The 12,444-nt window shown below is 47.1% G+C and overlaps 1 protein-coding gene across 1 annotated transcript in view; it reads right to left on the reverse strand.

Moving 5' to 3' along the window:
• The window catches only part of LOC135242620 (zinc finger protein ZFPM1-like), a 45,551-nt gene that overhangs the window by 20,822 nt on the left and 12,285 nt on the right, over positions 1 to 12,444 (reverse strand). Inside the window, 2 exon segments of the mRNA XM_064313771.1 lie at positions 4,090 to 4,221; positions 5,512 to 5,655. Of these exon segments, the coding sequence (XP_064169841.1) occupies positions 4,090 to 4,221; positions 5,512 to 5,655 (276 nt within the window).

Genomic DNA, 12,444 nt, shown 5'->3' on the forward strand with positions numbered 1-12,444 from the left:
GTTACAAACTCAGCTTCCTAAACATACTACACTGCCACTCCATCCCAATATTACATTACAGGCAATTAGCAGACACTTACACAACTTTTCACATAGCATTCACATTGTATCCATTTAAACACCTGGATATATAACTGAAGCAATGCAGGTTAAGTACCTTGCTCAAGGATACAACACTCCATCCCAACAACATCCCAGTCTGATGCAGAGTGGAGCTGGGAGTGGAGAAAGTTTCAAGAACACAGGACTGCGACAAACTGTGCCAGGGAACAGAACACAGGACTGCAACAAACTGTGCCAGAGAACAGGGAACAGAACACAGGACGGCAACAAACAGTGCCAGGGAACAGGGAACAGAACACAGGATTGGAACAAACTGTGCCAGGGAACAGAACAGAACACAGGACTGCAACAAACTGTGCCAGAGAACAGGGAACAGAACACAGGACTGCAACAAACTGTGCCAGGGAACAGAATAGAACACAGGACTGAAACAAGCTGTGCCAGGGAACAGCACACAGGACTGCACCAAACTGTGCTAGAGAACAGGGAACAGGGATACTATGTTTGCAGGCCACATTCATACAGTGGGCGAGTGGCGGGTGGCCAATATGTCCACAGAGCCCACACACCACTCACTCATGCCAACGGGCAACCGAGAGTCTCCAACTGGCCTCCTGTCTGGGGACTGTGGAAGGTAACTGGAGTACCCAGAAAAAATGGGGGAGAACATGCAAACTCCACACAGGAAAGCAACAGTGCTATTCACTGCACCACCCAAATACGGAAAGCGAGAGTGTGAAATACAGAATACAACTATGTGCCTTTAAGATTTTACACTAAACTCTAGTCTCTAAAATAAGGGCCAAATATATGATGAATTAAAATCTTTTCTCGGCAGCAGTGAAGTGGCTAAAAAGAATATGAAGCCCATTAGACCCATCATTTATTAATGAATGATTAACGATTATGATTAAATCATTCATTCCACCAGTTTCAGGTGGACCCATTGTGTCTGAGTCACTTAATGGGAATATTTCAGAATGTGTTCATTCTTCATTGAAACCTTGAGGACAAAATCTCACTTCTACAGATGTGATACCGGTGATATGCTCCAGGATGTACAATCCTGGCGACTGTGGAACTACGCATGCTGGGATACAGAAAGTCTTTACGCAAACAAACCTCACACAGGGGTTTACTCTTTATTGTGGTACGTTCTAGAAAAACAGAGACTTGAAACATGTTGAGTGAATTGGGCAGCTAGCTGAAATAGCACTGAAACAGAACTCATTTATGCATAGGAATGAGTTTGTTTTTTTTAATCTCTGACACAGCAATGAGGTCTACCATAAACCCTAATGTGGCTGGCCTATTTGTTTGAAGATGATGTGCTATATTCACAGATTGTCTATTTACAATACATTAAGGTACGGTGATGTTATCTCTAAGACATTTTCTTTATATAGACAGGCAATGACCAACAACTTCTAGATTTCCAAAATTATCTAGCAGCATCAACCATTTGATAATCACTACAACAGTCAGTTAATCAATGTTTCGATATTTTAATCATTGAAGAAGGTGGGCAAACTCATAACAGACCTGTATTATAAACTGACCAACACGATCCTAATGCTTAGGGCAGACAGTTTCCGCCCTACTCTCCTGGAGAAGAGTTTACCTGTCAGCAAATTTCACAGAATCCGTAAGATATGCAAGACCCAGAGAACGGGGATGCAGAGAGGATTAGCCACTTCAAACAGAACGAAGGGCAGGGAGCACAAGACGGCTCCAGGTTATCTCCTGCAGCGCTAGGGCTTCCCCCCACTGGGTAACACATTTAAAAAGATTATCGGAAAACGCCGGAACATCCTTGACACGGATCCGCCCCTCGAGGGCACTTCTAAGGATGCCTCCATGCCTTGGTCTTCAGAGACAATGGAATGCGAAAGACACGCTAGCCAGAGCAGGTTAGCCTCCACACAACAGGGGAGAACACTATAGCCGCGTTTCCACCGCAGGAACTATACCCCGGAACTAGGAACCTTTTGAGGAACTCAGTGCGTTTCCACCGCAGGAACTAGGGTCTAAATTTAGTTCTGGGGGCTTTGTTTTACCCCCCAAAACGTTCCTGCTCGGGGGGTAGTACTTTCCGAAAGTACAGGAACCTTTTGGGTGGAGCTGGCAGCGCTGAACATTTCTGATTGGTCGAGTACTCGTAGCATTTGTGTTGTATTTATTTTCCGCCATTACCCGCCATGTTTGAAAATATGCAGCGGCAAACCAATTTATTTTCATAATAACTTCAAATCAAACTTGTATGTTATGCGGCGCAGTAGCCTACTTTTGGTTATAACCTGTCAACGTCTTGGAATTATAACGTGTGCTCTTCTGTTCTTTTCTTGCTTTAGTATTCGTTTTATAAAATGCTAAGCATTCGTGCTGGGACAGCATATTACGTAGGCTACCAAAACATTCAAACGGATTAATTCGGTTGCTGAATATTTTCTTCCGGATTTTCTTTGTTAGCCCGTTGTAATTGACTCAAAACGTTCGATACAGTTATGTGAGGTATGCGGTAGTTCTGCATAATTAACATTGGTGATACAGTACAAGCAAACTGGAAATCACCTTCCGCACTTTTTATCCGGGTAAAATAACAGGTTAATTCTAGTAATCTTCGCTTTAGCTTTTTCAGACTGCCGTAATTTTACTCAATTTTACTGCCATTTTTCAATTCCACGAAAAGACCAGGAAGACTATGGACTCATTTATGGTGCATGGTTCGCATCTGGAGGGCACACTTCGCTGCTCGGCTAGCAGTAACTTCGAAGGAAAGCAAACGGTGGTTGTACCACTACTAATTTACACGCAAGTCCGAGTTTTCGTTCTATTCTTGTCATTTTGCGATTAGCCTATATGGAATTGACGACGAGAAAGTAATAAAACAGCAAATTGTTTACAACGTGTGCATGTTTTCTGCTGTTAATGAATGTGTTTGAGAGGATATATGAAAATCAATAAATACAAAAGTAACCATATATAGTCATTGTTGATAACCCGTTGTATATAAGTGGAATAAACACCTCCGGGCTGTCCCGGTTATTAGAAAATAATGTAGGCTACTTCGGTGGTAGTATGGGGATACAGAAGAAATCATATGACAGATGGACCGACGACAACGTCAGTGGGCTAATTTGCCTAATCTTCGCGGTACTTTAGACCCCGGTGGAAACGCAGACAACCATTGGCTGAAGGAACCTTTTAGTTCCTGGTAAAGTAGTTCCTGGGACTGAAAGTTCCGGGTAATTTTGGTGGAAACGCGGCTTATGATAACATTCACTCTAACACAGGTGTCGAGGTTCATACAAAGGGGGAAATTAGCTGGACTTGCATTTAGGTGATATACCTGCTTTAAAATCCTTGTCACGTAGCATACCTGAGCAAAACTAGCGGACCGGTAAAAATTTGAATCGGGGGGCGCCTGAGTAATATTGGGACAGGTGACATGAGAAGATCAGTCGCAGGCCATTTAACGAGGAACAATCAGCCTGAGGTCTCTACCCTAAATTACCAGAGTGTCGGACGAGTCCGTTTACCATGCAGGCGAGCAGGCACTAAGAATCTGCTCCTCTGCAGCAAGACCTTGCAGATACCATTTCACCAACCACAACCCCCTGAAGGTCTCCATGAGGAACATGACATGAAGCCATACTGGTGGAAATATGCCTAATGTCTGCATTAGAAAATTCTATTTGTAAGTGCAAGGAGACAAGATTATTACACATCTTTTTTGTTGTTCTCTTTTTTCACACAGTGTTCGCCCGGGTTAATCATTCCTTATGCAAGATAAGGAATAATATTGCTATTTTGACTGATGACCTCTGCGCATTCGACCACATTTTCTATACCGTGTCCAAGCACCCATGCATGGTGTTGCATATGTATGTGTATACACATACATAAATACAAATACATACATACGTACAGAGCTGCGCGTCTCCAGTGCCTGCGGGACCCTGAGGATGCAGTGCTTAAGATGGGCCCGCGTGAAACTGCACAACTCATACCGATGAAGATGCTCACCTGGGCCGTCCCAGTAAGACTCCGCCTCCTCCTCTTCCTCCTTACAGCTGAGGGGCGGGCTCTCCTCCTCTTCCTCCCGGCCAGGTGCGGCAGGCGTGCCCGCCGTATCGGGGGACCCGGGCCCTGCGGGGGCTGGGAGGGTGCACGTATTCTGTGAGCGAGGGTGTGTGACTGGACACACTCAACCCAAACGGCTCAATTTTTAAAAATCCACTTTCTCACTGTAATGGGTTTCTGGAAGGAAGGAAAACCCAGAAAGGGCAGGAGCAGAGAAACGGAAGAACTGCGCAGGAAGGGAATGCGTGCATGTGTGTATGTGTGTATTGTGTGTATCGTGTGTACCGTGTATATTGATGTACAAGCGGTCAGTGTTTGTCTCCGTTTATGCTAGAGTGTGTGTGCGTGCCTGCGTGCATGTGTACGCGTGTGTGTGTGTGTGTGTAAGTGCAGTTCATTGTCAGCACAGTGCAGCTGTTCAACAGAGATGAGTGCTTCTCTCCCCCAGTCTCAGGTTGTGCAGTACTTGTGCTCTCAGTATCATAGCAACATGGTATTTCTGAATTACAGCTGGAACCCCCCCACCCAGTCCGTTCACCCCTCCTGGCCCCGCTGACACCCCAGCTGCGCGCACAAAGGCCGTGTTTGCTCACGCCAGGGGCCCCGATAACGGGTGCCGGCCCCGATCGATCGGCGTCATAAACGCGGGGCCCATGGGGCCCTGCTGCCGCCGGCTGTCATTAACGCCGCCGACGGCGATGAGATCGACATCGCCGAAGCGCCCGCGCCACTCCAGCCATTGGACGGATTGATTGGTGGGAGGAGTCCGGATAACAGCAGTTACTGGGCTTAATATTATCGGCGGTATCACCTGCGAGATCTGAGAGATCTGGCAGGTATCTGGAGTCAGACTTTGTGCCCCCCCCCGTCTCCCTCTATCTGATAACCGCACACCTCCCCCCCACCTCACACGCACACACACGCACACCTGCAGGGCAAAGTTACATTAACCCCAACTTCACTTCACAACTCCAGCATCAAACTCACACTGTTTCTCATGGCAGGGTCGGGGGAGGGTTGTGTATGCGTGTTAGAATGTGTGCGTCTAAGTGTTTGTGTGTGTGCACGTGTGCTTGAGAGAGAGAGAGAGAGATAGAAAGTGTGTGTGTGTGTGTGTGTGTGTACTACGGCAGTTTCCAAGGAATTTTACCCCCATCAGGAACGCTCTTAAAAACAGAAGCCGTTTATCAAACACACTAAAGATTTGCTTCTTAACGACAAAATAATACGACCTGTTGATAAGGAAATCTATGCAAATGTGGAGAGATGACCAATTAATGGCCGGTAGCGGCTCTGTCGCGACGTGAGGGCGGAGTCGGTCGAGCGGACGTGCCCCGCCCCCCCCCGCCCCAGCAGCAAACTCACCTTCACAATTCAGAGCCGGTTCGCGCGAAGGGCTGGAGTCGCACTCCGCAGAGTCTTCCTGTTCCGAGGCTCCGCCCTCATCCTCCGATAGGCTGAGGTCATCAGGTGGGCGGTCATCCCCTTCCTCCAAGTCTCCCAGGGAACCTTCAGAGGACAAATTGAGAACTGACTTTGCTCTAGCAAGACAAAAAGATATGCTGGCAACCAGACACACTCAAACACCCACAAGTGTGAATGACAAACTATGTCCATCATATATGGAAAAGGGACTTGCCATATTATACTAACAGGACTAATGTTTGTAGAGTTCTTCGTCTTCATAACTGGTCAATTTTTTATCCCTTGAATTGGTCAATTGTACAAAATTAAAAAATATAAAAATCTTATTTTTACACATTCAAACTAATAGGTTTAAAATGTATGCAGACTGTGCAATGTAGGATTCAACATTTCTGTTATTACAATACATCATTACAATACACATCATAATAATACACATCAGGCTGATCCAAGTTCGGATTGTTACAGAAATGACAACGTTACGAATATTAAAAATACATGTGCGCCAGCAGCTTGACAGAAAAGATTAATCTAATTTTTATGAGAACGAAAAAGGGAAGGGAAACAACGACCAAACGAGTGTGCGAGGCACCCGCGTCTTTTCACTCGCCTCATCGCTTCCTTTTATATATTTTTAAGCCGCTTTGTTTCGCTTGTGTACCTCAGTCGCTATCACAGAAAAAAACGCAGGAAAGACGCTCTCCCTGAAAGCGCGCTATCTTCAGTGCCGCCAGTCATAGAATGTTGCGGTTCAGGCACGAGGAGGATCCAGACAACAGCGCTTCGTGAGGCAATTACAGTTTTATGCGTCCAGTCCCTTTGTACAATTGATCACAACAAACCACGCAGAACAGAAAACCATATCAAATACATATACGAGGTGGAAAAACAAAAGTTTACATAAACGGTTTCTTCACAGAAGAAAAACTGGAATAAATGAAATGAACTGAAGCTGTAATTTAACGGTGGTTTTGCTAATTAATTTTCTTTAAGTTCTGACGAATAAGTCAGCATCGTTCCAAGATAAAGCCTTGACTGGAGGCGTATACATTTACGCTCCTAGAACAAAGAGGCCTGTAATCTATACAATGTGAACAACAATACGCGTGAATAGAAAACCTTGTAGAGAAGGGAAATGCAATTTCTCTAATTCTGTTAATTTTACTTCCAAAGCAATTAAAAAGAAGCCGGAGATAATGCTTGGAAACAATCGCCGCCTTACAAACTGTTTCTGTCTTTATAAATGAAACATCTTCAGGCTCATTTTGACTTCCATGCCTGCATGGCTCAATGCAATTTCAGATAAAATTAACATCGTTAGATTTGGAACTTAATAAAATGGGAGTGAGAGAAAATGGAAAAAAAGATGGATCCGGGTCAGAATATTTTTAGAATTACGAAGCTCCAGCCTTGGTTAGATGTAATTTTCAGTATCTGTGCAGACATTTTCAGACAATTAATTTTCCTTTAATCATATCTGTACAAAGGGACCTCTCTGTTTAAAATTGTAATTATATTTCACGCTTAAATTGTAAGTTTGAATAATGATTTTCTCTCTCTTCGGTGTCCTGTTTTAGAAACTCACTGGCTGCATTATTCTTCCCCAGGCTACAGGCACAGGAAACAGTCTCCCATTGTAGCGGAAAACTGCCCACAGGAAGCTCCGGTCACATGACACAAGCTCCATAACCAGCGTCGGTCAGATACAGTAACACAGGAACACACGTGCCCCACACACGCGCGCACAAACAAACAGGCATGCACACACGCACAGGTGTGCACATACACACATGCACACGCGCACACACACCCACGTACAAACACACATGCGCGCACACACGCACGCACAGGCACACCCACATACACACACACACACAAGGAAGGTGTGTAGGGTGTAATGCATAGGGTGCAAGTTGTAGAGTGTACAGCATAGGGTGCAGAATGTAGTGTGAGGGCTGTAGAGCTGTGTAGTGGGAAGGTGCGGGGTGTAGGGAGTAATGTGTGGGGGTCTCGTTAGCCAATCGGTGAGTCAATTAATAATTAATAAATAGTCATGAACTGGAGTTGGACATCCCTGGTGTAAAGAATGTAATGTCTGGGATGTAATGCATAGGGTGTAGTGTGTAGGGGTTGTGTCTGAGATGTAGTGTAAAGGGTGCAGTGTGTAAGGGTTGTGTGTGAGGTTTAGTGTACTGTGTAGGGGTTGTGTGTGAGCTGTAGTGTAGGGTTGTGTGTAGGGTACAGTGCATAGGGTATGGGGTGTAGGATATAGTGCATAGGGTGCAGTGTGTGAGATGTAGTGCATAAGGTGCAGTGTGTAGGATATAGTGCATAGGGTGCAGTGTGTGAGATGTAGTGTATAAGGTGCAGTGTGTGGGATGTAGTGTATAGGGTGCAGTGTGTAGGACATAGTGCATAGGGTGCAGTGTGTGAGATGTAGTGTATAAGGTGCAGTGTGTGAGATGTAGTGTATAGGGTGCAGTGTGTAGGATATAGTGCATAGGGTGCAGTGTGTGAGACGTAGTACATAAAGCACTGGGACCTGCTGAGACAGACTCCTGTTTGTGTTTGTCGACTACATAAATAAGGTCCCACCAACCTGACGATAAGAGCAGACGCCACAGAGGAAGAGCGTCACCGCCATTCAGACAAGCAGCACGCAGGTGGACATTAGATTTTCAACAGAAAAACAGGAGTTCTCTTCATCTTCCCTTCTCCTTCTCACATTTTACCTCTCCCTCGCTCTCTCTCTCTCTCTCTCTCCCTCTCCCTCTCTCTCGGAGCCGAGCGGCTGAGAGCAGTCCCGCTTTATCGGAAGCGGCAGACAGCGCTCCGGCCCGATCTGTCTCCTCTTCATTAAGCAAATGCGCCGGCGTGGAAATGAAAACATAATAGCTATTTGATTTCCGCGGAGATATTTTGCATATTGGTCGGGCGCCGATAGCGGAATTTCATCAACTCCCGTTTTTCTTGCCCTGCTTTTTTTTTCTTTAAAAAAAAAAAAAAAACAGAATTACGGGACAGGAGCTTCGGATGGATCGAGGGAGACAAGGCGGTTCCCCTGTGAAAGACGCTCAAGCATTAAACACCCCCCCCACCCCCGGGAGATAAGGGGGGGAGGGAGAGACGTAAAGAGTTCACCATGATTTAGCCGGACCGCGCTAATGGGAGACGGCACAGAGGAAGTTAGCTCCTCAACCAGCAGGTCCCGACTCGCGCAACGGGCTGAGGGAGAGAGGAAGAGAGACAGAGGAGAGAGAGAAGAGGAGAGAGAGGAGGGGAGGGAGAGAGAGGGAGGGAGAGAGAGGGAGAGGGAGAGGAGGGAGAAGAGGGGAGAAGAGGGAAAGGAGAGAGGAGAGGGAGATGGGGATGGAGAAAGAGGGAGAGGAGGGCGGGGAGAGAGAGAGGAGGAGGAGGGGAGAGAGGAGGGAGAAGAGGGGAGGAGAGGAGGGAGGGAGAGAGAGAGAGGAGGTGAGGAGAGAGAGAGGAGTGGAGGAGGAGAGGGATGGAGGGGGAGGGGTTGTGAGATGCACCGTAGAGACAAGGTGGTTAGATCCCGTGCGATTAATATCACCGTGGAAACATTCAGACACGGTTATTGGGAAAGCATTCAGCTTCTAATACGACTAAGAATCCAAAAAGAGGATCATAGTAATGTGGGAGGTATGGGCAGGGGAAAAGTGTGTGTGTGCGTGTGTGTGCGTGTTTGTGCGTGCGTGTGTGTGTGTGTGTTTGTGCGCACGTGTTCACAAACCAAAAGACTCACCTCACTTTCACACAGAGCCAGAACTCAATGATGTCATGAACACAAATGATCTCACAAGAGACCCGTCCCCACAGCCCCACATCAACATCCAATCATCTTTGAGCCGGCACTGCCCGCAGCCCCTAGACCCCGCCCCATTTCCACACTAATCTCAAGTCTCTACTGACCACAGTCCCTCCCACCTCAGTCTGGCCTTCACTGCTCTCTTATCCACCAGTGACCCTGAGACCCAGAGCTCAGGCATGTCAGAGACTAAACAGAGTCTGAACAAGACACACACACACACACACACACACACACACACACACACACACAGACTCTCTCTCTCTCACACACACACAAGCAGACTCTCTCTCACACACACACACACACACAAGCAGACTCTCTCTCTCACACACACACACACAAGCAGACTCTCTCTCTCTCACACACACACACACAAGCAGACTCTCTCTCTCTCTCACACACACACACAGACACACCAACACAAAGCACTCTCTCTCTCTCTCTCACACACACACACACAAGCAGACTCTCTCTCACACACACACACACACAAACAGACTCTCTCACACACACACACACACAGACGCACAAACACACACAAAGATACACATAGAAAAGTGCAGTGCAGTTGAGAGAGCTGTTGTGTGTCTCTGCTGTGAGTGCACCGAGGTCAGAGCTCCTGAGTGGGACAAAAAGTCACCTCACCCCCAGGGCCGAACCCGAGGAGCAGCCAAAACCAGCCTGGAACCCACAACCAAAACCTACAACGAGCCCACAACCAAAACCAACAACGAGCCCACAACCAAAACCAGCCTGGAACCCACAACCAAAACCAGCCTGGAACCCACAACCAAAACCTACAACGAGCCCACAACCAAAACCAACAACGAGCCCACAACCAAAACCAGCCTGGAACCCACAACCAAAACCAGCCTGGAACCCACAACCAAAACCAACAACGAGCCCACAACCAAAACCAGCCTGGAACCCACAACCAAAACCAGCCTGGAACCCACAACCAAAACCAGCCTGGAACCCACAACCAAAACCAACAACGAGCCCACAACCAAAACCAGCCTGGAACCCACAACCAAAACCTAAACGAGCCCACAACCAAAACCAACAACGAGCCCACAACCAAAACCAGCCTGGAACCCACAACCAAAACCAGCCTGGAACCCACAACCAAAACCAACAACGAGCCCACAACCAAAACCAGCCTGGAACCCACAACCAAAACCAGCCTGGAACCCACAACCAAAACCAGCCTGGAACCCACAACCAAAACCAGCCTGGAACCCACAACCAAAACCAGCCTGGAACCCACAACCAAAACCAGCCTGGAACCCACAACCAAAACCAACAAGGAGCCCACAACCAAAACCAACAAGGAGCCCACAACCAAAACCAACAAGGAGCCCACAACCAAAAGGAGTCACATTAATCACACAAATATTTTCTGAATTTATGGTGAAAGTTTGTATTTGTGTTTCACCTGTGTGTGTGTGTGCGTGTGTGTGTTTGCGCGTGTGCGTGCACAAAACATCTTGCCTGAAGCTTGACCTTACAACTACTGAAAATGTTATGGCTTAACAGTAGCTCCCAAAAGCACACAAACACTATGCACTATGATGGGGCTCTAGGCCACACCCAGGACCCCGCCCACAGAGTCAAAGCTCCGCCCCCAGCCCAGCCCCCTTTCTTCGCTTACCCGCACACCGTACAGCGCATTGGTACAACTGAAATATTGCGCAGAGCCGCGTATCGGTGATGACTGGCTAGCGTGGTTTTGAATGCGTGGGTGGCTAACGACGCAGACCGAACATATTTACTGGCTGAAGGAGCCGTTAGTCCGCGGGTCAGGAAAGAGGCAAAGGCCTTCGTGCGGCTGCAGATGATTTTAATATCAGACTGTGTGGACGGCTGACAGCATTTAAGGCCGGGCCGAGCTGGTAGTACCTATCTGTAATTAGTAACCGCGCTTTATCACTGATAAGATAAACTCGCGCTGACCTTTACATTGGTCTCCATGGAAACGGGCCCTTTCTTCCCCCCCCCTCATGTTATTTTAGTGATTAAACAGCAAATAGCAGAGAGATGTGTGGAACTGATAGAGATGATTAATCATGTTAATAATAGTGTCTGGTCGAAAGGGGGGGGTGGGGGGGGGTGGCAGGGTGTCATAGAGTTCTTTAACTAGACTTTGCCTTTCTTGACTTTGCTGAGGAAGATGAAACAAAATGAGGTGAAACCGAGAAAGATTATGACGACGGTCGCGATAGACCGAGAGGTCCTCAGATGAAACAGCGCATTAATGTCCCATCCACCAGCGCGTTCCCTAATTTTAACTGACGTATTTATAACCGCAAAGTTCCCTTCGGTTTAAACCGTGCGCTTGTGAGCTCATTTAAATAAACCGCGGTCAAACGTGCGCAAGTGGAGTATCGCACTTGCCCCAGAGCACCTGGGAGATTTCCCACAGTACGCTTTGGCAAGCGGTGTCAGTAACCATGGCGATGTCCCACGGAGTCTGGGCAGGAGAGGGAGTGTGTGAGAGAGCTGCGCTTCTCACCCTTGTCGCTCTCCGCCGTAACTTCTGAGCAAGTTCAAACTGCGGAAAATCTTTCCGGATGAGTACTTGATGCACCAGAAAAACCTGCTTATTTATATCAGTACACTATATGTAACTATACAGCCCTATATTAAAAAAAAGGGAGTTTACACACATATGCTGTATAGATCACATTTATACACCTACACTGTGTGTACATGGGAATACACACCTACACTATAAGGACCATTGGAATACACACCTACACTATAAGGACCATGGGAATACACACCTACACTATAAGGACCATGGGAATACACACCTACACTATAAGGACCATGGGAATACACACCTACACTATAAGGACCATTGCCATTACACCACCTGCTGCCTCACTGAACTAATGTCTTACTACAATACACAGACCCTTCTGAGATGACCAGAAAACGATTTTATGGGTGCACCCTAAACTAATTAAAGGCCCACGACTGGGGAACTATATCCACCAGGATCTATCAGGAAAACCTCTTCAGGGGATGTTCCCCAGGGA

The sequence above is a fragment of the Anguilla rostrata genome, chromosome 16 (genome assembly GCF_018555375.3).
Source record: "Anguilla rostrata isolate EN2019 chromosome 16, ASM1855537v3, whole genome shotgun sequence".
In the NCBI taxonomy this organism is placed as follows: Eukaryota; Metazoa; Chordata; class Actinopteri; order Anguilliformes; family Anguillidae; genus Anguilla; species Anguilla rostrata.